Below are 26,371 nucleotides of genomic sequence, written 5' to 3' on the forward strand. Positions count from 1 at the left end.
AAGTCCAGGCAGATACCATGGGTCCAGCTGGCCCCTATCCGCCTCTCTGACCAACCTCAGGTGCCACTGCCCCAGGAGGTGGCTCTATGCTGGCCGCCAAACTTTTTCATTTCCAGCCTTTGAACAAGTGGTCCCTCAGCTGCATCACACTCCCCTTCTCCCCCACTCTGTGCTTCGCCCAACCTCACCAGCCAACTTATACTTATCCTCAGGTCACAGTGACCCCAAGCTCCAAGACTAGGTGAGCAAGGTCCCCAACCAGCCATACAACTAAAACACATTTCAGTGCTATCAAAAAGCAACTCGATGGCTTAGGAAGAAAGCTGGTAGCACATCAGAGTAGGAGGGCCTCTTCCAGGGCCCACAGAAGTGATGCCCAATCGGAAGCAGCTTGCCCTGCTGTGACCCAATGGAAACCATGCTGCAGGTAGGGGTTCCAGTAACAAAAGGAAAGAATGTAGGCAAAAAATGACAGTATAAAGGATGCCAACTAGTCAAGACGTACGTGTGACATGAGGAAGACATGTTTACCGTTCTGGTAATATGATTATATACGATGTTTCTTTTTATTCCTTTCACTATCTACTTAACTATGAAAGTTTGGCTCATTTATGGTAAATTTTCTTTTTAACTCCTAAATAAAGAAAAAGAGAAATTTAACTGACATTTGAGTGACTCATGCCCTCTTGGGAAAACAGACCAACTGGCAAACAAACAAATAAAACCAGAAGAGGTTAAGAGAGACCAGCTTGTCTGAAGGATTCTCTGAGATGGAGTGGGAGGGAACAACAGGTCTCTCACCTTCATGATCTGAGCACAACAAACAGCCACAAGCGTACTCACCATTCCACAATCTCCGGATGAAGAATGGTATTGTTGACATTGAACCTATGGAGAGAAAACAAGTTAAAGCCCATTTGGTCAATGGTCTATCATCCCCCAGGAAGAAATACTTCATTCAGGATATACCAAGAGAAGGACTGACTGAGAGAAGGCCCCAAGTTCTAACTGCATTAGTCCCTGGACAATAGAAGGCCTGCTGCTCATTTCTTGCAGCAAACTCTGTAGCCTGGGCCATGTCCTCCAAGTATAGTCAGTTGGAGAACAAGCTGCCTGGCTGCAAAACACCATCCTCCACCCTCACCAGGCAGACAGCATAGCCTCTACCATTAAGTATAGTAACATACAGGGAGTTCCCTGGTAGCACAGGTTAAGGACTCAGTGTTGGCTTAGGTTACTGCTGTGGCTCAGTTTCAACCCCTCAGCCAGGAAGTTCTGCAGGCTGTGGGCACAGCCAAAAAAAAAAAAAAAAAGTTTATTAACATATACATAATAGGAGTCCCAAAAGAAAAGGACAGAGATAATGGAACAGAAGAATATTTGAAAACATAATCGTCAAAAACTTTAATGACAAACATGCATGTAAACATCCACAAAGCTCAATGAACTCCAAGTAGGATAAACTCAAACAGATTCACACCCAGACATACAATCAAACTGTCAAAAGAAAACCTTGCAAGCAATAAGAGAAAATAAATTCATTACCTACAAAGATCTTCAATAAGATTAATGGCTGATTTCTCATCAGAAACTATAGAGACCAGAAGGCAGAATATGGGATGATATATTCAAAGTGATAAAAGAAAAAAAATCTGTCACCAAGATTCCATATCCAGTAAAAAGCTATGCTTCGAAAATGAAAGAAAAATTAAAACAGTCCCAGATAAATAAAAACTAAGAAAATTCATCACTTGAAGACCTATCCTGTAAGAAATACTGAAGGGACTCTTTCAGACGATAGTGAAAGGCCATTAGAGAATAACCCAAAGCAATCCACATGAGGAAAAAAAGGGTGCTGGTAAAGGTAATTACACCACAAGTAAAGGAACAGTGTAAATGTCTTTTTTGTTTGTAACTCCTTTTTTTCTGATTTAAAAGAGAACTGCATAAAGCAATAAGTATAAACCTGTGCAGATCATCACAAAATGTACAAAGATGCACTCTGTATTCAATAACAGCACAAAGGGAACCTATGTTTTGTGTGCTATTGAAATAAAGTTGATATGGATGCAAGCTAGACTACACACAAAAGAAGGGAGTTAACAGAAAAACTGAGGAACAAAAACAATGAATGACATACAGAAAACTAATAACAAAAAGGCAGAAGGAAGGTCTTCCTAATCAGTAATTACTTTAGATGTAAATGGGTTAAATTTCCCAATTAAAAGGCAGGGATTGGCAGGATGGATGAAAAAAAGAAAGATTCAACTATACGCTCTAAAGAGATACTTTAGACTCAAAGACACAGCTAGATTGAAAGTGAAAGGATACAAAAAGATTATGCAAACAGAAACCAATATATCCCTAGACTGGAATATTTTTCAGCCATAAAAATGAGCAAAGTGACTGATTCACACTACGACACAGATGAATTTTGAAAACATGCTAAGTGAATGAAGCCAGATATAAAAGGCCACATACGGCATGATTCCATTTATATCAAATACTAGAATAGGCAAATCTACAGAGACAGAAAGTAGCTAAGTGGTTGCCAGGGGCCAGAGTTTCTTTTTGGGTGTTCTAAAAGTTATTGTGATGATGATTTTACAGATCTATAAATTCAAAAAGCATTTAATTGTACAGTCTCAGTGGGTCAATTGTAAGGTTTGTGAACTATATCCTAAGCTCTTTTTAAAAACTTAATTATACATAAAATGAATTTTATGTATGTAAATTTGATTCCAATACAACTGATTTTAAAAAACTGACAGAAATGAAAAACAGATAAATCCACAAGCAGTCTGAGATTTTCACATACCTCGTCTGATGGCAGAATGAGAGAAATTAGTAAAGAAAGAGGTAGAGGGTAGGAATAATATAATTAACCAGCTTGACTTGGTTGATATACACAGAACACTACAGACAACAACTGCCGACAACATGGTCTCTTCAAGTACACACGAAACATGCATAAAATGATCATATGCTGGAAGTTTCAATAAATTTCAAAGGGTTCAAGTACATAGATTACAGTAGAATTAAACCAGAAAACTGTTAACAGCAAGAAAACTATGAAATCCAAAACTGCTCGGGAATTAAGCAATAAACTTCTAAATACCTACTGTTCAAAGATGAAATAACAATGACATTAGAGAATAAAAACATGGAATATCATAACCGGTGAAATGAAACCAAAGCAGTGCTTAGAAGAAAATATACAGCCCTAAACACTATATATATAAATGTAGAAAAGAACATTGAAAAAATCAATGATCTAAACTCCTACTCCCTTTCTTCTTCTCAAGAAGGTAAAGAACAAATAAAACCTAAAGAAAATAAAAGAAAAATTTTAAAGCAGAAATCAATAAAATCCAACAGAAAAATCTACAAAGCTGCAAGTTATTATTCAATCAGAAGACTACAAATGGAAAAAAAAAAAAAGGAGACAAAAGGGTCAGGCTGAGGGATACCCCTGATGCTTGTGTCACGTGTGACCCAGAGCTCAAGCCATCAGTGAGAAAACTGGAGAAGTGCAACATAGCCCAGCACCATGCATGGACCTCAGCAGAGAAGCTTTTATAAGCTCAGAATTCCGAGCCCTGCTCCAGCTTGGGTCAGGATATGACACACAGGACATGCAGGTTTGTGACCAACCGGGCACTTTCCATGACCTCACTGACCAGTGTTTGAAAACACCCATCTAATACTATGGTTGTGCAGGTGGCACCCCCACTCCTGGCTGCAGGAGGGACAGGGGAGAGGAGAGAGAAGCAGGCTGGGGGGATCCCAGATCCTCAAAGCTCTGGGGAGCTCTAACTACACAACTAACACTGCTTAATTCAAGGTCAACCAAAATGTTGTAGAATCAAGCCCTACTTGTGAAATAGCAAAAAGAACCACTGTGGCTCAGAGTGAAGAAAAGAGCAGCAGATGACATAAATAAAGATGGCAATATAGACTGTCTCCCATTCTGCCAAATGTCACGTTGATGCTAGGAAAAGCAATGCCCTTTCTCCTCAGAAGCCAAACACGTCAGTAAAATCTCACTTTACAAAATGTACGTATGAATACACACATGCACCCACCCACACGAGCAGCAAAGTGACCCAGCTCAAAGACACAGATGCAAACACAAAGACATACACAGGCAGGCATACGCTTAGGAAAGAGGCACACGCAGACTCACACAGATGTGTAGACAATAGACACACACTCAGAGACAACAGATGTATATTCATGGACACAGGCAGACACACACACACACAAACACACACACTCAGACACAAGTAGACACAACCAGACACACACATATACCCACAAACATATACTTAGATTAGCACACAAAGATCCTACCCCAAAATAGACACACATACAAAACCCCACACACTTACATAAATGCACACTCAGACACAAAAACACACTCAGACAGACACAGAAGAGCCCAAAAGACAATCACCACAATGTTAGCCGTTTAACTTGGGATAATCCAATTTGAACATTCCCTGCTTTTGCCTCTGTGCTAGTTACAGCTTTCTACAAAGGGCATGTAAAAATTGTGCAACAACAACAAAGCCCACCAAAGCCCCATGGGGGCAGGGGAGTGTCCTGGAAGCAGAGGGTCACTCCTTGGTGGGCTCTACCTGCAGGCCAGGTGATGGAGGGTGAGAGTGGAGGCCCAGCCAGCCCTGCCCTGGCCTGTGGGCTTGTCTCTGCAGTTTCTAACCCAAGAATGGAGAAGAGACCCTGGAAGGCCCCCTTTCCACCCTTGCTGGGGGGCTAGGGTGGGTTCTTGTCTTTTCAGGAGACTCATAAAGCTTCCATGGGCCATAATCAGAAGCCCAATCCTAAATGTTAATTTGATACAGAAGTTAATAGTAACCAGAAAGCCACTGGCCCCCAGACCATGGAGTGGCATTTTATTGTAACTGCCAAATTTTAATAATGTCCCTCTCTTTCTTGGATTTAAAAATTCACATCTCTGGATATTAATATTTTTGCATTAATAACCCCCCAATTCAGCAATTTCGTATTTAACTGCTCATTTCAATTGAATTAATTTGTAACCAATTGTCTTCAAATACGCAAGGCAGTTTCAGTAAATGCCAAAAGATAAGAAATACGCTTATCTTGAATAACCGGTTGATGTAGAGCATCAACCATATTTCACTGTCAGACAAGGACAGAAAACAGAGCGGTCTGGACTCACTGCCCCCACCCAGGGCTCCCAGGCAGTCTGCCTGCCTTGGAGAGAACTGTCTCAGGCCAGAAGGGCCCACAGGCCACCTGGCTCCCGACAGATCATCTCTTTCCCTTCATAGTCAGAGTCTGTCTGTCTGTCTCTCTCAGGAAAACCTGCTCTCAAGCCAACCTCTTCAGATGCTCATCGTGCAGCTTTTGCTCCCGGGCTGCAGGAACCAGCTGCTCCAGGCAGCTGTGGACCACGCAGCCCACAGGAAGAAGCTGTCTTTTCTGCAGAATTATGCTCTCCAACAGATCAGCCCTGGCCCTGGGGCTGAGGGGAGGACCAGGTCCTGGCAGTGAGCTCCCGACCCTACCCTCTGGCCAGAGCCCACAGCGGGGGCCCTGAGCCGATTCCAGCACAGTCAAACTTGGCACGAGGCCTGTCCTTACCTGCTCCTTTCAGCCCAGCATAATCCCGCCCCCCCAGCTCCCCTCAGTGAGTCCAGGGGCCCCAGACCATGGGGAGATCCCAGTGCATGTCCACACCCCCACATCCCCCTCTGCCTCCCTGCTCCCAGCCCTCTACCGACCCCATTACTGTGATACCTGGCATGCTCCTTGCCACGAGCAGCGGGTGGCCTGGCCCTGATCTGGGGAAGCTGAGGGAGGTCGGAGGTCTCCCAGGACCAAACCCACAGCCCCAGCAAGGTGACAACCTGCAGCAACCAACCCTGAAGGTCACAGGCCGGCCACCCAACCAGACCAGGGCCTGGAGAGCCTGGCACGGGTGGACAGGTGAGACCACTATTCCACCACAACCTCCCTGCTGTCCCCAGGCCAAGGGATAAAGGTGGCCTGGGGTGGGCCAGCTGACAAATCAAGAGGCCAAAGTCCAAACTTGTGCCAGAGCAGGTTGATGGGAGGTGCTGCAGGGAAGTCCAAAAGGGTCAAAACCCCAAATTCCAGGAATAAGGCACTTCACTAGGGCAGTGAGAAGCGACCAGTGATCGACACAGTTGAGCACTGGAAAGTGGGACGACAGCAAGATTCATCTTACTTAGCAAACAGGCTATTATTATCCCTGCAAACAGCTGCAGATGCTCACAGCAGGCAGGTGAACGCGGTCACTGAGTCACCCTGGCTCTGGAGGACAGGGGCCTCTCTCATCTGGCACACGGACCAGGAGGCAGCCACGCTGAGGTGCTGGCAGTGGGATGGGTAGGAGGCAGGGCCTGAGCAGCACCCCAGGGGAGTGACCTCTAAGAGCGGAGCCACACAAAGGGTGCCACAGTGGGATGTGAGGCCCAGAGCAAGTTGTGAGGGGACAGGAGGGAGGGCGTAACATGGCCAGGCCAGGGGACTCCGAGACAGAGACGCCCGGGAGGGCTCTCGCCTGCAGTACATCAGCCAAGTCAGACAACTCAGGCCGACCTGTGGGTGTGGGCACAAATCCCCTCAGCAAAGAGGCAGGTGCTCGGCCCAGGAGTGAGGCACCTGGGGAGAAGCCTGTAGTCTGGGCTGGACCATGGCTTGGAGCAGGCCAGCCCAGTGCCTAAGGGGCTGTGCAAAGTTAGGGCTCTCCCAGAAGCCTTCCAAATGCTGATGGCCTGGATGGGGAGAAGAGGGGGTGGATATTGGCCAAGCACAGGCTTCTCTGGGCTCCTGGCAGAAGCCACATGTACATAGGTAGCAGGAAAGGACAGAGGCTGGGGTCTGCTCAGAGGAGGGGGCCGGTTCACAGGGGGACTCCTCCCAGGGAAGTGGGATCTAGCCACTGACAGTGATGACATCACTGGCGTCCCCCACCTTCCCCCCAGAAAACCTTAGGGAGCAGCCAGGAGCCAGACTCGACATACCCCCCACCAGCCCTGTGCCCAGGGTGCTGAGGAGGCATTCTCTGCAGTAGAGACCTCAGCTGGCGGCGGGGGTGGGGGTGCCAAGCCAAGATGAGAAGCCCCACAGCTCACTGACATCCAGGAATGTCATCATCAGAGACCCTCGAGTCCACAAGCCCACTACACAGCTGGGGAAACTGAGGCCCAGTGGGACATCAAGCACAAGGGGGGCATCTGCTTGCAGGCAACTATTTACTAAGCACCAGCTCCATGCCAGGCTCTGGATGAGCAGGATCTTATTTCATCCCAGGGCAAGTCCCAGCAGCACCATGCTACACGGGGTTCATGGTGGGGAGCTAAGGCTCAGAGGGCAAGTTCTGCCAAGGTCATAGAACCGATCGGTGTGGCAGCCACCAGGGCTTCCTCCCACAAGACAGAGACCAAAGGCCCAGCGCAGGGAAGCAGAGACATCCCACGGTGTTGGTTGAGGCAGGGAAGCAGGGCACAGGAGCACCGGTACCAGGCAGTGCTGGGGGACCAGGGGAGGCTCACTCAGACAGGCAGCAGCCGGCTGCGCCCCATACCACCCCCCTCAAGGGCCTGGGGAGAGACAGCAGTTCCATGGCCTGGGCTCATCACCACCAGTGTGGGAGGCAGGGGCGCTCTGGGGAACTCCCAAGGGGGTACGGAGATTTGTGCGATGAAAAGAAGCAAACCTGATACCCGCTCCCCCAGCTCCCTCGCTCTTATCACTGGGGAGAGTGATACATATTTATGAGCTCCTAATCCCTCCTAATCACCCTACATCACACATACGCACAAACTCCCATGGCTCAGGCTCATACATAATTATACGGCGCTTCCTCTGCCACCGCCTCGGTCCACCAAAGGACAACAGAGGACACGGTGGCGCAGAGTACGTGTGCCAGGGGAGGGGCGGGGGATGGAGACGCTGCAGCCCGGAGGGACAGGTGCCTCCCCCTTCAAGGGCTCCTCGGACAGCAGGGCGGCAAACTGGGACCAGGGCAGCAGGGGACCCAGGAGTTGCGGGCCAGGTTGGGAGAGGTCAGGGGCTAGAGCGAGGGGTGGGGACTGATAAGACAAAACCCACAGAGCTGAGGACAGGTCTCTGGAGGAAAAATAGCCGCCTCCTGGGGCGGGAGCTCCCGAAGCACTCAGCGGACCTGTGCTTTCACCATGGAGCTCGGCAGGAAAGCGACAACCATCCCTAAAGTCAAAGTGAATTTAGGCAAACCATTTTTTTCTTTTTTTTCTCTTTTTTGGCCACCCCGTGGCATATGGAGTTCCCAAACCAGGGATAATCCGAGCCATTGGTGTGACCTAAGCTGCAGCTACAGCAACACGGGATCTTTAACCTACTGTGCCCAGCCAGGGATCAAACCTGTGTCTCAGTGCTCCCAAGATCCCACCAATCCCTCTGCGCCACAGCGGGAACTCCAGGCAAATTATTTTTCTAAGCATTTCCTCAAAATACCCGCTCAAACCCCTCCTCCTTGCCCATGTTGGGTGGAGTTTGTAGATGAGGCCAGGCCCACTAGCAAGGGTGCGAGCTGGTGGAGGACAAAAGGAGGCAGTTCCCGGGGCCCAGGACTCACTTGCTGATGCCCTCGAAGGAGGCCTCCCTGCAGACACTGCCGCTGTCGGTGTTGATGCCACGCTGGGGAGAGAGAGGGAATGTGAGGACACAGACCTGCCCCACGGGGACTGGGTAAGAAGGGGGAAGACCCGCCCCAGCCCAGCCAACTCATCCCTTCCTGCCTTTCCGGTAACTCTAAGCTGGGTCCCAGCACAGAGGCAGCCCTCCTTCCTCTGCTACAACTTGAAAAGCAGGGAAAGCAAGGCCTCCTCCGTCTGCTGACCCAGCTCAGGCGGCATCTGCGTGAGAGGAGCTCGGGCTGGGACCACCGCCGACCACACCCCACCTTCCCAGCTGGCCCGCTCCCCATGGACAGTGTCCCGCTAAGCCCTGTCAAATCCAGCCCTTCCAGAGAGGCGGGTGTGACCCAACTCAGGCAAGACGGGCCTCTTTCTCAGGGACACCGGGACTCGGTGTGACATGACTCCCCTTTCTCCTAAGTGTAAGGAGACTCCAAGTGGAACTGAGGAGCTTAGACAAAACAAAAGACTCGGGGGAAAATGTCGTTCCGCCCGGGGAGGCGGAAAACACCAGTTTTCAAACACCTGTTCTTCCCTCCAGACCTTCAGGTCCTGTCTAATTGTATCCCCTGCAGCCCCAATAAAACACACCGGCCCCTCCGTGACCACAATCATCTAACATAACCTTTCTTCTCAGCCATTAAAACAGCAGAGCGGGAACAGGACCCCAGGCGAAGTGCTAACAAAAATAACCGAGAAAAACTCTCTCTGTAAAAATCAATTAACCAAGGAGAGAGGGGTCACTCTTCATGGATGAAGCTCCCCAAGGTCACAGAGGTGTAAGAAAACGGGCTTCTTCTCAGAACCATTTCACAGCCCAAGTGCCCCACTGCCCTGCTGGGGTGCCCCGTGCACCCCTGCCCGGCCCCGGCCCAGGCTACGGCAGGCCCTCGGTCCCCCGGTGCCCCACGTTCAAAATCTGATGACACACAGCCCGCACCCTCACAGGCAGATGCAAAGGGTGTCATTATCAAAATCTATTAACACTCGAGGAAACTCAGGATGGAAGCAAACCGATAATCTCCATCCACAAACCCCGAGAGCACAGCTGGACACAATACGTCCTCTAGTGCAGTGAATGTGGTATCTTGTCACTAGGGCCTTGGGACAGGACACGGCCCAGCCCAGGGTGACTAGAGAATCAAGGACGTGGGCCTGGACCCATTCGGCCGGTCCGACTGAGGTGTCCCTACTGACCATCGCTCTCAGTTTTCAGTCCTTCCCCCGGCCCGACCTCCGCCGGGGCAAGTGGCTCCCTAAAGCCCCTCCCTCCCTGTACTCAAACCCTGCCCGGTCCCTGGATGCCAGCCACTCACCAAAGTGAGGAGGACAGAGGGGCTCCGTGATGTCAGGACGCTGGCGATCTGAAAGGTCAGAAAGAAGAATCTACTTTAGCGCCGTCCGATGAATCGTCATAGAGATGACATACCCGCATGACTAAACAGTCACGGCTCACATGGATGGAGCAGGTCCTTTTTTAATAGTTTTTTATTTTATTTTAACTCAATGAATTTTATTTACATTTAGAGTTGTACAACGAGCATCACAAGCCAATTTTATAGCATTTCCATCCCAAACCCCTAGCCCACCCCCCACAACCTGTCTTCTTTGGAAACATAAGTTTTTCAAAGTCTGTGAGTAAGCATCTGTCCTGCAAAGAAGTTCACTGTGTCCTTTTTTTAGATTTGACATGTCAGTGATTGCATATGACGTTAGTGTCTCATTAGCTGACTTCATTTAGCATGATAATTTCTAGGTCCATCCATGTTGCTGCAAATGCCATTATTTCTTTCCTTTTAGTGACTGAATAATATTCCATTGTGTATTTTGTACCACATCTTCTTTATCCACTCTTCTGTAGATGGGCATTTAAGTTGTTTCCATGTCTTGGCTATTGGATATAGTGCCGCAATGAACACCGGAGTCCATATGGAACAGATCCTTACAAGAGGAAGTCTACAGAGAATATGGGACTTCGGAAAACCACACAGCTCTCAGGTGGCAGAGAGGGATTCAAACCTAAACCTGGCACACGGCCCCATGTGCTGCCCTACCTCCAGGCCCCTGGCAGATCCCAGCTCCAAACAGCTGGCCCCACCCACCCTCCAAGGCCAGCACCTCTGTTCATTTGCCAGCTCCCTCATGAAAAATCTGTTCTGTGAAATCTCTTAGGCACTGGCTGAACCAGCCTCTGGTCCCCAAGGTAGACAGACACCCTCCTCCCTGCTCCCATTCATCTCCTTGACCATGTGGACTTGGCCAGGCCCAACCCCACCTCCTCACTCTCCGTCCCTCCCACAGCCCACGCAGGCCCCCACAGGCTGGTCCCTTCCTATTCAACCCTCTGACCGAGCACGCACGCCAGCTCATGTCCCCACACCTTCACCGGGGCTCCCACCACTGCCCGCGATGCCTTCTCTCCAACTGAGCCCCTTCACCGACTGGTACTCAGGACCTAGGCCCCTTCACCGACTGGTACTCAGGACCAGCGGGCTGGTTCACCCCGCCTCTACTGGCCCCCCAACTGCCCTCATTCCCTTGGCAAAGTGCCCACGATGCTGCATCAGCCATGACATCCATACCCTGTGGGTACCTGCCATCCCCCTGGGACCCCTTTCTTCTCTCTTTTTCTTTTCTTTTTACGGCTGCACCTGCAGTGTGTGGAGGTTTCCAGGCTAAGGGTCAAATCGGAGCTACAGCTGCTGGCCTGCACCACAGCCACAGCAACGTGGGATCTGAGCCACTTGTGTGATCTACACCAGAGTGCGCGGCAACACCAGATCCTTAACCCACTGAGGGAGGCCAGGGATCGAACCCGTGTCCTCATGGATACTAGCTGGGTTCTTAACCCACTGAGCCACAGTGGGAACTCCTCTTCTTCCTCTCTTGAGCCCATCCTTCAGTCTGTTCTGCATCTTGGCCACTTCAGGGCCTTCTGTATTTACACCCCCTCCCTACGCTCCCACCCTAAACTCTAACATTCTGACACAGGGCGAGTGAGGAGGACTTGTTTGTTGTTTCAACAGCTTTCTTGCACTATCACCACTATCACCAACACACTCCACGCTGCACATATTTAAATGCACGTCTTGATAAGTTTTGACATATGTATGTATGTGCTTTTTAATACTGAGAGGCTCCCAGAGAAAACCTGGAAGATATTGAACACTATAAAAAGATAAAATACACCTACAAAACCATCCCCCTGAGACTTTTTATCTCCACACATAAAAACAGAGATCTGTAATGACATTTGGATCATATGGAGTTACACACTTATTTCCTGTCACTAAATATTCTTCAAATACGCCATTTTTACCAGTCCCTACTGTGGGGGAAGATAAATGTCCAGGGAGCCCTGGATCATGGCCTGTGCCAGTCACTGCAGACTCATCTCATGGAACCACCCATGAAGCTGGCGCTGCAAATGCCCAGATTTCACTGGTGAAAAAGCTTACGGGTTAATCTGCCCAGGTTCAGAGTCAAAAGAGAGCACAGCCCAGAGCTACACCTGTGGCCATGTTATATTCTCTTGACAGCTCAGTGTAGCTCATCTATTCATTCCTCTATTGGACGGTGACATTATGTATGATGATTATTATAAACAAGGCCCAAATGCACCGCCTGGTTTAGAAGTCATTATTTCCTTAGGAGTTCCCACTGTGGCGCATCGGGATTGGTGGCACCTCTGCAGTGCCAGGACCCAGGTTCGATCCCCGGCCTGGCATAGTGGGATACGGTCTTGCTACGGCTGTGGTGTAGGTCACAACTGTGGCCAGGGATCTCCCTCCACAGGCTTGCGGGCAGCCAGAAAAAAAAAAAAAAGAAAGAAAAAGGATAAATTTAAAGAAAATTATTCCCTTGGGGAAAAAACAACAACAACAAAAAAAGTGACCCAGTGAAGCTGCTGGGTGCGAAGCCCCATACTCCGTCAAGGTTTTGATGCTCACGGCCAGATGACTCGGGATGTGTGCCAACAACCCTCCCGCCAGCAGGTCTGGCGCTCCATCCCCCTGGGCCCACCCCGTCTGCTCAGTAATTGCTCTGAGAATGACCAGAGCACAAGCAGCACGTGGTGATGCGTGGCTGGCACTCCCCAAGGAGGGGGTGGCCCATTACAAGGAAGCGGAGCCGCACCTGTCAGGCCCTGCGTGTGCTGTGACGTTGGCCGAAGGGTCTGCATTCATCAGCACGCAGCGGGTCCATCAATTACAGCGGCAGAACTGGAGAGCGAGCAGGCCCTTGGGGATTGTGTGTGCTCTTGTCCTTGGGAGAGGGGAGCAGGATAACGGGCTGATGGGTTTTTCTCTTGGCTACGAGTCTGGACGTGCTGGTGGGGATGATGGAGGAGAACGTAGCCTGCTCTCAGCGCTGCCCCATGTGCAGCCGGAGGGAGGCCGAGCGCAGCAGGCCGGGTGTCTGCTGGTCCTGGCAGGGCAGCGCCGATTACTGATCACGACCCCTCGAGTGGGCCCCAGTTACCACTGCGGCTGCAAAACCTGCCCCCATCGGGCGGCTGCACCCGCCCTTCCCCACGGAGACCCACTAGCGCTCCCCTCTCATCAGCACACCCTGATTCCGTGTCTCAGAAATGAAGGCGACGAGGCAGCTATGCGTCCCAGCTGGAAAAGCAGCTTCACACACAGGACAGCTTGGTTCTGTCAACCAAAGCCTCATTTCCATGGAGCGGTGGTCACCAGGGACCCATGGGCTCTCACAAACCGGTGCTGGTAAACAACCATGCCTCGCTTCCAGCCTCAGCACCAATTTCCCAGGTAGTCTCACCGCACCGGCAGGTCAAAGCGGACAGCACACACGGAACTCTGCAGAGCCCCGCGGACAACCAGAGGCTTCCCGCGGACCCTCTGAGCACCCTCGTGCCCAGGGCTCCGACCAGGCCTGGAGGCCACTCTTCAAGGGTGACGATCCAGGAAAAGGGGCTGGACAATCCGTGACCAGTGCTGTCAAGAGAGCCTGCACTGCTCCAGGAGCTGGGCCTCACCATGCTAAAAGCAAAGCTTTTAAAAGTGAGCCTTTTTTGGGGCAGTCTGAAACAAGACTGCACACTGGTGGCCGGCAAGGTATTTAAACGTTCGATTTGTTTCTAAAAGGTAAACATCGGGAAAGACCACCAACACTGTGTATTGACAGCTACTCATGATCACTCAGAGTATCTAGCAACCTTGGGCCAGCTGACCCTTCAGAGGGCTGAGAGCAGACCCCACCACTCCCTGATACCTCTACCTACCGAGGCCAAGGGCCAAGGGGCATCCATCACTGTGCTGCCACCAAGGTCTCCTACATTTGCACCAGGGACCCTGGCAACACCTGCCTGGTGCCAGAGAGGAAAACACAACACGTGCCCTCCACCTGGCCAGCTCCTATCCCCTGATAGAAACCAGTGTCTGCACTGCAATGCCTGGAGCACCTCTCAGCGTTCTCCTGAGCCTCCCCTCCTTTCTCAATAGTTAAACTCAGGATCACTTATGGGAGGAAGGGAACTAGACAGCCAGGTTCGCTACCTCAGACACCTGTATTTTACACATGGTACCCAGCAACAGGCATGGCCTGGGGTGGGGGGCTTCCTGCCTTCTTTCAGAGGCGTTAAGGGTCAGCTGCTCCCAGTCTGTGACTTGTATGGATGGCCACGGCTGCCCAAAGCTGGATCAGGCTGAGCACCCTAGACCTGGCCAGGGAGCCCATCCCCGAAGGGCTTCCTGTCACATGATGGAATGGCCCTAGGCACCTCGAGGGCCTCCCAGCCCAGGTGTCTGTACTGCCATGCTCCATCCGAGCCACAGAAAATCAAAGGCACTTAGGAGTCTCGTCACCTTCACAGGTGTGTCCTGCAGCATCCCCTCACTGCTGACAGGGCAGGAGCAGAGGTGCAGGGAGAGCCTCCAGGGTCCAAAGGTTCTGGCTGGCATCCCAACTCTGGGATGCCCTGGCTGTGGGACTGTGGACGGGGCCCTTTGCCGCTTTGACCCTTGGCCTCCTCTGTAATGGGGTGAGAGCTGCGGCCACCGGGGGCCAGAGCAAGAGGGAGACGCCAAGGTTACCGGAACCGGCAGGTGCCACCCTGGAGTGAAGCACCTGACTCACAGTCCACATGGGCCCTTGTTTCCAAGAAGAACCATGGTGGTAATAGCCAAGACAAAACCGATTAACTGTGGCAGCGATAACAGCGGGGGCTGCAGAAAGCTCCTGTGCTCTCAGCTCCGCTGAAGCCTTCTGTATTTATGAAGCTTAGGATTCCGCTTCGTAAACACAGACTCAGAGTTAGCTGGCCTGTGGGCTCTAATTCTACACTATCATTACAGGCGTTCCTATTCTGACACTCAAGACCTCCTCTGTGTCATCTCATTTGAAGGCCAGCTCTCCTTTGCCCCAGAAATCACAGGGTGAATGGAGTTGATTTCCCCTTCCCTCCCCCAGTCATAAAAGCAACACTGTCAGGCTATGGCTGGGAGGCTGTGGCACAAAAACATTCTGACTCTGTGGGCAGAGTCCCAGGCAAGGCAGGTCCGTGTCCCAGGACTCGTCCCAGGCTGCACCCTCCAGGTGTCACCCTGGAGAAGACCTGGAGGGTCAAGGTCTCAAAAGGTGATAATGTTAAAATGCAGTTTGGAGGCAGGAGAGATACGCCTGCCAAAGCAGAGGGGCAGAAGAAAATCAGACCTGAGGATGGGCACCATTCCCTCTCCAGCACTTAGAAATACAAGATGAGGAGTTCCCACCGTGGCTCAGCGGGTTAAGAACCTGACTAGGATCCATGAGGTTGCAGGTTCAATCCCCAGCCTCGCTCAGTGGATTAGGGAATCCAGTGTTGCCCTGAGCTGTGGTGTAGGTCGCAGACGTGGCTGGGATCTGGCGTTGCTGTGGCTGTAGTATAGGCTGGCAGCTACAGCTCTGATTTGACCCCTAGCCTGGGAACCTCCATATGCCACAGGTGCAGCCTAAAAAAGGCAAAAAGAAAAAAAAAAAAGAAAGACACATAAGGTAAGAGGCAAATGCCCTCATCAGAAGCACACAAATAAATGTTCAGACTATTTGAGATCCTAAACCCAAGAGGCTTAGAGAACACATCATGTGTATATTAACAGACTCTTCTGATGCTATGAGTCACCCCCCAAAAACCTGGGATTGAATCACATGACATAAAATAAAGATCCAGCAAAAGCCCCCTTCACGCTACAATTCAATCCGGCAGAAAGTGCTGCAGATACAGGCTCCGTGGCCCTGGGGATGTCAAGAGCACTCCTTCTTAAGCCCCTGCTGACTGGGCATCACCACACGGAGGACCAACCGCCCGTGTGGTCACTTTCTGCACCAGAGTGTGCCCCTGGCTACTGAGCTCAGCTCCCACCCCAACCAGCTCTGATGCCCACATGTCCCGGGGACTGGGCAGGAAGAGTGTGACGCTAGACTCTGGGGGGAAAGAACTGGGCCTTAGCCACAAAGACCAGGAAAGGGCAGGGTATAGACCAGAACACAGCCAGGATCCACCATGTCCACGAGTGATCCCAAGAGGCAGGGCAGGGTTGCCAGTGTAGACGGGAGTCGGCAGGGGATGCAGAGGGCTGCGGCACAAGGTCCGTGTCCCAGGGCCCGTCCCAGGCTGCACCCTCCAGGTGTCACCCTGGAAAAGGCCTGGAGAGTCAAGGTCTCAAAAGGTGATAATGTTAAGATGCAGTTTAGAGGCAGGAGCGATACGCCTGCCAAAGCAGAGGGGCAGAAGGATGGGTAGACATGGAGAGAGAATGGGCACCACATTCCAGGACGGCAGAACAGAAGCACGACTGTCCACCGTAGAGGATGGTCCTGGCACCAGCCTGCTGGGGCAGGGCACGGGCAGTCATCAAGGTGAGCTGTCTGCCCCCAAGCAAGCCAGGCTGGTTCCGCCCAGCACCGCGTATCTGACCTAGATGCCCGGGAAGCAGCCTCCCACCCAGGGCCGTCATTCTCCCACACAGCCTGTGTCCTGCCCAAGGGAAGGCGTGGGGGCATGGGTGCTGCTGCTGGGCCTTGGCTGGCTGGCTCCTCCAGCAGCTTCTACCCTGCACCCCGGCTCTCAGGGTATGACGACTTCTGTCTGGGCAAATGTGGTACAGAGGGGCCCTGTCCAGCTGATCCTGCCAGGCCAGGGCACCTCCCAGTGTTTATGTTCTAGGCAACAAAGACAGCATCCAGGGATAGAGCAGAGCAGCCTCCAGTGTGCCTGGCAGTGGTTTGGTGTCGGGGGCCCTTGGTTTCCAAGGAGACCACAGAGGTGAGTGGCTATGCTCTCACCTCTGCCACAACCCGGCTTTATCAGCAATGGAGGTCAGGGGTGGCCCCCTTTGACTGCCTGGATTGGGGACAGATTCAAAGCCCCGGGAGGACAGTCACATGGCAACCCAGGCCACACGACACCACTGGGCAACCACGCTGGGAAGACAATGAAAGCCAGGGACCTCCAACCCCACCCCACCCTCCTCCTCCGGGCCACTCGTAGTCTGGGGCTTTTCTGACTGCAGCATCTGCAGCTGGCCAGGGCTGGTGGGAAGGGCCCAGCTGAGTCTGGGGAGCCCTTAGACCAGACCTTCATAGAGACATACCCTCCCCAATCCCCAGACCCCATGTGCAGCTCAGCAGCCACATCCCAGGTACCAGACACTTCCAGCCACGGAGTCAGGCACCGCCTGGGGCAAAGGAGGGGCCTCCTGGGGAGCTCTGAGGAGCACGGTTCCTGAGCGCCCTCCGAACAAGGGCACTGCCACAGCAGCTGGTGGCCGGGCTGCGGTGTCTCGCGACATCCAGCCAGGCTGCGGCAGTGGGAGACGAGGGAATCTGGAGCAGAGGGGTGACTGGAAGCCCTATGCCGCCAGAGAGGAGGGGTCGGCCACCACTGACCTCGTCCGCATAATGGACGTCGTCCACGGCGTACTTCTCCTTGAAGTGCTCCTTGGAGTGGATCCTCAAAGGGAAGCACAAGGAACACCAGGGTCAGAGTTTGGCAGCAGGGGTGCCCAGGCTGCATTCCCCACCCCAAGCCCAGGCCAGGAAGCCCAGCACCTGGCACCAAGCCCAGCACCTGGCACCAAGCCAGTCTGCCCAACACAGGCTCGGGGGGCAGAGGGCACTAAGCCATGGAGTGAGGAGTGACGGCCGAGCCCCACCTGCCTCCCTCCACCTCCCCCAGCCGACCTTGGCTCCTCCTTGGAGCCTGTGACCCTGGCCACTCGGGGTAAGCAGCTGCAGACATACCTCCCTCCACTGCCACCGAGAGGCCACCAGGCAGCCAGCCAGCACACCCCACTCTTTGGGGCGTGAAATAAGCTGCCTCCCAAGCCCCCACGGAACCTCTTTAATGGAAAGTTTAAAAATTAACACTTTAAAGAAGTCAGTACCAGTATTACTCACAGCGATGAGGAACATTCAAGCTTACTCATCGTCCCTGAGAAATCAGCCCGTGAAAAGACAAAGACCCAGGCTAGGGGAGGCTGGGTAGCCTTTGCCTTCCTCCCGCAGGGCTCCTGGTCCTGGCTGCATGCTGGATGGCAGCCCCACCCCCCAGCCTCTAGGTCAGCAGATGAGTCACTGTCACTGCTGGTGACAGAGCTCACATCAGGAGCACCAGCCAAGTCTAGGGACATAGGCATGCCGTCCTGCGCCGTCCCACGCCTGAGCACCACATCAGCACAGGGGATTCAGCCCCATCCTGCCTGTGATCACATGGTATTCCAGTCACTGAGTGTCAGATCCGAAAGAGGCCTCAGAGGGAGCAGCAGATGGTTTTCTGATCGGGCTTCCTGGGCTCTGCAGGGCGAGCGGATGACAGGGAGATGGAGATGCCAAGGACAGTGTGCCTGGGCGAGACCCAGGGGGGCCAGAGAGGCACAGCATGCTGGGACTGGGAGATGGCCAGCTCTGAGAGCTGGCTCCACCAGCCCTTAAAACACCAATGACCAGCATCACTGCCCAGGAGACAGGTTCCCACTCCCCGCTCTAAGCCCTGCACCATTTCCTCTCCACCCAAACAAGCATTCCAGACTGGGCTGTGGCCGGAGCACAGAGCACCACCCAGAGACATGCGGGTGGGCCTCGGGGACCAGCAGCAGGAATGCACAGCCTCGGGAGGGGAGCTAGGAGGCAGTGGTCACCCCAGTGGGTGACACCAGGCCCCAGAACCCTCTTGGCTTCTCTGAAGAAGGCGCTGGGTGTCACGTTCCCATTATTACATAAATCCACACAATCCAGCCACATGAGCTTCTCTGTTTGAGACAGGACTTCAAAGTTAAATGGCCCAAGTCTGGTGCCTCCATTTGCACTGCCTGAAGCAGCTACGTGGGGCAGGAACTGATGATAAGTACCTTCGCCTGGATGCTGGAGGCCCCAGTGCCTGGGTTTACTGCAAAGAGCTCACTGACCCTTTGCTACTGAGGGGTGGCACTCTCAGCAGAGCACAAATGCCTGGGCCAGAAGGGAAAGAGGCAGGGCCATCAGTGGCACCACCACCTTCACTCTGACTGCCCGGCTCCAGTCCCAGCTCTAAGAGAGAAGCCCAGCATCCTCCGCAGGTCCCCAGTTCCCCTTTGGTCCCCAGTCTCTGCATCACCTCCAGCTGTGACAGCATTAAAAGCGAACTCCTGAAAGATTCAGGAGGAGCCAAGGACCTGCTTGCGAGGCCAGCCTCCAAGATCCCTACAGCGGGCGCCTTAGTCGTGAGACTGGGCACTGAGCTTTTCACCTCCCCTCCCCTCAGGGACCCTAACCCTCCCAGCTCACCCAAGCCATCCTGCAAGGGAGTCCCTGGAAAATGTGCGCCTGCCTGCCCTGCCCGGGAGTCTCGGCAGCCAGGACCCAGTGGAGACTCCAGAGACTTTAGAAACTGGGGACAGGCCCTGCATTTGACCTGAGCTCAAGGTCTGAACCAGGTGGAACCTAAGGAGGCAGGGGGAGGAGGGACGAAGGAGAGGGGAACACAGGCAGCTGTGATCTGTGAGTGGTCCCAGGGCCATGCGCTCACCTGTCCACCCCTTGCCTACCAGCCGTGAGCCACTTCACTGGCCACGAACGGCAAGAGCCAGCCAGCGCACAGGAGAGCCAGCTGCTGCCATCCTGGTGCCCAGCAGGAAGTGAGTTCAGGCATCAGCCCCACCAAGCACCCTTTGCCCTTCTCGGTGAGATCGGATGACACAGTCCAGAGCACAACCTGGGCCTCAAGGGCCCAAGCTGCTCAACTAGCCACAGGCCTGAATCTCATCAGGAATAGCCATTTGACATTGGCAACCTAAAAGCTATGGGCATCTTTTCTGGCACTTTGCATGTTCTTTTTTTTTTTTTTTTTTTTTGGTCTTTTCAGGGCCATACCCACGGCATATAGGGGTTCCCAGGCTAGGGGTCCAATCGAAGCTACAGCTGCCAGCCTACACCACCGCCACAGAAATGCAGGATCTGAGCTGCATCTGTAGCCTATACCACAGCTGATGGTAATGCCGGATTCTTGGAGTGAGACCAGGGATTGAACCTGTGTCCTCATGGATGCTAGTCGAGTTCGTTACTCCTCAGCCACAAGAGGAACTCCCTGCATGTCACATTTTTTTTCCCTAAAGGACAGCGATAATTAGGTTTGAACAGTACTTATCTTTCCTGTTTTGAGACCAGTTACAGTAAAAATCACTGAAATGTCATCCTGAGGGATAAGTGTGTCAGGCTGCCACGTCGAGCCAGACAGTAGAGGCTTGGCAGCCACTATTTGGAGTTGACGGGAGGAGTGGTGGGTTCACACGATCCCTGCAGAGCTGGCTGCAGAGGTCCCTGGGCAGCTCTATGACAACTGAGTGCCGGGCTGGCAGTGGCCACACAGTGTGCTGTCCGGCTGGAGTGTGGGGTCCAGTAGGGCAGCTCAGGCTGGAGCCCATCCCATGGGAGATCCAAGTAGATGCAACCGGAGGAGAGAGGGTAGGTCAGCCAGGAAGCCCAACCCAGCCCAGAAACTCTCCTTTCAAAAGGAAGGGACAGCTTGGGCAGGAGAGAGGAGGGAGAGCTCCACTCAAAGAGGTTCATGTGGTCAAGAAGGAGCTCCCATCGTGGCTCAGCAGTAACAAACCTGACTGGGGGTTTGAACCCACGAGGCTGCGGGTTCAATCCCTGGCTTCACTCAGTGGGTTAAGGATCCAGCATTGCCGTGAGCTGTGGTGCAGGTCGCAGACACGGCTCGGATCCTGCATTGCTGTGGCTGTGGCCGAGGCCAGAGCTGCAGCTCTGATTTGAGCCCCTAGCCTGGGAACTTCCACATGCCATGGATGTGGCCATAAAAAGTTAAAGAAAAAAAACAAAAGAAAGAAAGCAAGCCAGTGTCTGAAGACCCAGCAGGGGCGGGCTTCTCCACCACCAGCAGCTGGGCCCAGACTAGGATGAGGGAGGCCCTTCCCAGAGCTCAGGGTCAGGGCTGGTGCAGTGAGTGTCAATACCCTGTGAGGGGCCTCCTGGGAAAAGGAGACATTGAATTAATGCCCATGGTGCACATACGATGGAGCCCTCCAGAAAAAAACTTCCCAGTGCAGGTCTGGCCGATTAGCTGACCACCTGCACACGGTTAATGAATAAGTAATAGGACCAAATTGCAGCCATCATTATCAATTTCCACCCGCCAGAGTCTGCCTGCAGCTGCAAACAGCGTCGCGGCCTCTCATCCTGCTCAATGCCCTGCACTTGTTCCGGAATGAAGTCAGCAACCATTTCGGGGCTCTGTTAGCTTGTCAGGGAAAAGCAGAGCTCTCCAGAGCTATGCGGGCGCCTGATCCTGGGAGCCGCTCCCGTGACTGTGAGGGCAAGGCAGCACTTCTCAGAGAGGCCCGCTCCGGAGGCAGAGGTGATCAAGAGGAGGCCTGAGGTCAGAGGAGCCCGGGAGAGGTGCCCGGCTGAGAGTTCTGGCAAATGCCTGGCCAGGCCTGGGGCTGCACGGGATTGGGCTCCCTGCAAACCGCCTGGGGTAAGAGCCAAAGGAATTTCCTGAACCTGCACCCTTGGCAGTGCCCACGCACCCTCCCGGAAGACAGACGGAGCCAGGGCCAGGCTACCAGGCAGGCTGAGGCAGCCTCCTCCTGCAACCTAGGGGTGGGTACGGAGTCGGGGGCAGTGAGTGTGAAAAACCACACCCCCCCTCAACACACACACATTCCCTCGCAACACACACACCCTCCACATACACACCCTGCCAATATGCACCCCCGACACACACACACCCTTCTCCACATACACACGGCACACACCCCACCCCCTCACACACACCCTACCCCACAGCATGCACCCCCACACACACCCTACACTACACACGGCACATACCCCACCCCCCACCTCACACCCCCCACCCCCCCACACACCCACACACACTACACCACACATACCATGCTATACTTCCTCACACCCCCCACACACACAGTGCAGACACGCATACACACACCCCAGAGCTCACACGCTTTGGTTTCCATACCAGAAAGTGCTGTGCTCAGGGCCTCAGCCCTGGAGAGAGCCCCCTCCTCTCCATAGACCGCCCCCCCCACCCCTGCCCCCTGCCAGCCACACTGTCTCCGGCTCCAAGCCTGAGGTCTCAGCCAGGGACAGGAGCAGAGCACGGCCAGACTCAAAGGCTCCAGCCGGGCCCAAGTCGCTCGTCCTCTCTTGGTGCTGCAGCTGCCCAGGGTGCTGAGTCACAGAGGGGATTTCTTGCCTGCTCAGAGGACCCCAGACACCCCAGCAGCCAAAACTGCCATCCGCTGAGCCTGATTCTGACCAAAATGTTGGGAAATACCCTCACACCAAAAAGGCACCAGACGTTTGTAAGCAATGAGTCCAAACACAAACAAATTAGAAGCTACCACACTCTCGCCCCCAAAAAGGCCCGGGGTGAGGAACAGGCTGAGCGCGGGCCTCGGCGTCTGCAACCCTGACAACAGGACAGGCTGTTTACACAGGAAGTGGCAGATCTGCAGACGGGGGTGTTGTTTCCCCGGGCGACTTTGGATTGCAGTTATCTGCCAGATGGATTTTCAAAAGCCGTCAGATAGAGACTCAAAAGGAAGCTGAGGAGCTGAAGGTCAAATGTTCAGTCTGGTGGGTTTTGATTGCAAAGGCCAGGTAATCCCATCAGGCTCACTCCAGCCCTATTGATTATTTGTGTCTGGAAACAGCTATACACATCAGATCTGGCCGCTCCCCACCTCCAGCCCCAGACAACCAACCCCCTCTATTGCCCTGTTCCCATCGGGCCTCCTCCCCCGAAGGCTTAGGACATGGGGACTAGGAGAGGGTGGCCCCAGTGCAGAGGGAAGGAAAGGCCTGTGCAGGTGGGCAGGGAGGGGAGCCAGGTCTGCAGAAGACAAGAAGCCAGCTCTCCACTGTAGGGCCGGAGCGCCCCTTGGGACTGGCCTGCTCAGCATGCATGTGGAGCTTTGCCGTCAGGGAGACCCACCCTGCAGACCCGTTGGTGCCCTCAAAGGTCCACACTGGACAATCAGCCACCCTGGCAAAGCAGGGACAGACTAGAGAAACTATAACAGCAGTGTTAGAAACCTAGCTGTGACCAAAGCACAGAATGTCATTCCTGTATTATTGAAGATGACACTCCAGGGTAACCAAGTGCCAACAGCTGCTCCCCGAGCAATCAGGTGCTGGGTTTTAAACCCTCAAGTCAGGTACCATTTGGGTCCCCAGATGCTGGCTGTGGGCAGGCAGGGTGAGATCTGCTTCGGTTTTCCCACTGGAGAGTGGAGTTCCCGAGGCAGGGACTACGCCCTGGAGGTTGCCCACCCCTCCCGGGGACAGGTGCTCCCTGACTTCTTGGGAGAGTCAGCTCTGCATAAAAGGCAGCAGACACTCAGAAGAGCCCCTCCTGACAGAAACGCCCCAGTGTCCACGCCCACGTCTCAGGTGCAGCATCTCTGGCTGCCATGCTGCTCTGAGTGGTGGGCATCTCAGCCCCAGAGCCAGGAGGCAGGGCCCCAGGGAGGCTGAGAGGGCGGCCAGGCCAACACCAGGGTGCCACCCAGGGGCCCAGCTATTCCCGGACACACTACTGGCAGGAAGAGCTCTGGGAGAATCTTCTTGCCAAGACCAGATCTAAACTCTCACCAGGAATCTCCTCCAGTTACCAGGGCTTTGTGACAAACCACCCTGACACGCAGGAGAGTTACAAAGCATTTACCACATTCGTGGACCAAAGGTCCGGCTCTGTCCTGATCCCTGAGAGGGCTGGGTCCTGGAGTCATCAGCTCAGTGGATGGTACTGGAGTCTGGGCCCTGGCCGCGTGGCGGCTGGGTGGAGGGCGAGCGTCCCAGGAGTGAGGACCAAACCAAATGGAGACCACAGCGCACTTTACAGTCTAGCCTCAGGAGTCACACAGGGACCTGGCCACATTCACTTAGGGAGACAGGCACCCAGGTCCTGACCGCGTCAAGCAGGAAGGAAGATTCTAGCTCTCCACAGGGAATGGCCACAAACATTATGGACGTTACAAGCTGCCTGTCCCCAGCACCCTGCCTCAGTTCAGTGTCACAAATATAACTGTCCCCAGTGACCATCGCCGTGACGACAGCCTCATGCAGAGCATCTTTGCTGGTCCACACATCGGGCATCAGAGGCCCAGACGGTGGCCAGACCCGCTCCCCAAAGAGGCCCACTGAGCCTTCAGGCAAGCTTCCACACTGCACAGGCCACGCCACCACACTGAGCCCATTTCCTCTTTAAAACTCATCATAGGACTCAGACAGAAATAAAGCTCGATGGAAAAGGTCCCGACAGGATGAGGACACAAGAGCTGGGTGAGGCAGGAGCCGCCTTCCCAGGAGCACGCACATCTCCTGATCTGCTCATGTAGCTGCAGGGACCAAAATGGACACTGAGGGCCCACCCCAGGCCAAACCCGAGGCCGGCTACTCTGCAGGAGCAGACACACTGCAGCCAAATGCGCAGGGCGGTCCAGAGGACAGAGGAGACACCTCCCTTGCCAGCCCCCTATGCAGCCCACCCCACCCCAGGCCTGGGTAGCATCCAGCCTACGGAGCTCTCCTCCTCCCACCCCACCCCCTGCAGCCACTCCAATGCCGCACCCTCTGGGAAGAAGGCGGTACAACTTTCCAGCGCCAACCCTCAGCCAGCATGGGGGTCCCTAGACACCTGCTCGCTCTGCTGGGGGTGAACATTTATGCCATCTGCCCCAGGGGCCTCCAGGAGGGCCATAACCTATGTGGCCACCCAGCCATCAACCCCAAAGGCCAGCTGGATGGGGCAGGTCCACTTCCCACCATCCCTCCCCAAGGCCACGCCAGGAAAACACCCTGCCAAGGGAAGCATAGCCCACTTCTCTTCTGCTGCTGATTATGCTTAAAAAGCAAAGCTGAAGGCCCAGGGCCAGGGATCCTGCCAAGTGGACTTAGAGCAGAACCACTGAAAGCTGAAACCCTTACCCCGAGATGGCAGGAGAGGTACATAGCAGGTCAACCATGGAGGCTGTGGTGTTTGTACTGAAGGGCCAGTGGGGCCGGGCAGCACACAAAGGAGGAGGTTTGGGGGGCCCTGCCCTGGCTCTCTGCACAGAGCCACGTCCCTACAGCAGCCAGGTGCCTTGTCATTCAAACCACCGCAGACCTGCCAGCCTATCTGGTAATGAGTATTTGGGGACGGAAGACAGCAAAGACTGCAATTTATACATTAGCCCAGAATAAGCACTCCCCTGGCAGAAATGACATGCTGGAAGGTGGTGGGCATTTAGCAGGATCCTCTGGTCACCTCAAGCATCCCTAATTAAATACAGTTCCACCTCAGTGCCTCTGAGCAGGCAGGATGGCCCCGGGGACAGGTGGACGCAGCCAAGGGCCATAAAGCCAGCAGGCATCACAGATGATGGGGGAGGCAGCCTCCAGCTTCACCCAGGCCTCTGGCCCCACACTTCGCACACAGCCCAACCCTAGAGCACAATCTTAGAGCACGACCCAGTCTCCCTTAAGCCGAGTGAGGCAGGCCCTGCGTAGCTTAGCCCTAAAGCAGGCACACAGGAGGCATCCGATAACACCCCAAACATCAGTGATGGGCCTCAAAGAAGGGCCCCAGGCTGCCCTCCCTGATCCAAGTCAGCCCCCACCACACTCTCACGGACGCCATGCAGGAGGTGACGGTCCACTGGGGTCCAAGCCTCAGGCATCTCTGGACAAAGCTGGGAATGCAGAATTTCAAGATTCCGAACAAATAGGACCCCAGTCTGTGGCTCCAGCCCTGACACCCCTTCTCAATCAAGGGCACAGGTCTCTGGCCCAGAGCAGGCCAGGCTGTTAATAGGCAGGGCCCTCTTGCTACTCTTCCCCCTTTGCCACCCCCAGGCTGGGCCCTGTACCCACCCCCATCCCCAGCCAGTCAAGCAGTCAGCAGACAGGTCACACACCCCGAACGGCTCCTTACTTTCCCATCCAGGTGGCATGGCTGGGAGGAAGCCTGGGCACGAACAGAGTGGATGTCCCAGAGTCTATGTCAATCACGCCGTAGCAGCCTGGCTCGGTGACACCAAACGCCCAGTGAAAGAAGGACTCCTGTGGCAGAAACAGGGGACATAGTACACCCAGTCAGCAGGATAGAAACATGAGGTGCAAGGAGTAAGGTGGGGCCCTCGACCGAAAGCCTTCCTTCCTGCACCCCAGAGAAT

General features: G+C 53.9%; 1 protein-coding gene across 1 annotated transcript in view; it reads right to left on the reverse strand.

The window, feature by feature from the left end:
• PEPD (peptidase D) overlaps positions 1-26,371 on the reverse strand; it is a 113,258-nt gene that overhangs the window by 75,864 nt on the left and 11,023 nt on the right. Inside the window, exons 3-7 of the mRNA XM_047794024.1 lie at positions 26,131-26,258; positions 17,586-17,649; positions 10,010-10,057; positions 8,633-8,694; positions 844-888 (exon numbers count right to left, since the gene is read on the reverse strand). Of these exons, the coding sequence (XP_047649980.1) occupies positions 844-888; positions 8,633-8,694; positions 10,010-10,057; positions 17,586-17,649; positions 26,131-26,258 (347 nt within the window). The remainder of the gene's footprint in view (positions 1-843; positions 889-8,632; positions 8,695-10,009; positions 10,058-17,585; positions 17,650-26,130; positions 26,259-26,371) is intronic.

Source organism: Phacochoerus africanus, chromosome 8 (assembly GCF_016906955.1).
Source record: "Phacochoerus africanus isolate WHEZ1 chromosome 8, ROS_Pafr_v1, whole genome shotgun sequence".
Lineage (NCBI taxonomy): Eukaryota > Metazoa > Chordata > Mammalia > Artiodactyla > Suidae > Phacochoerus > Phacochoerus africanus.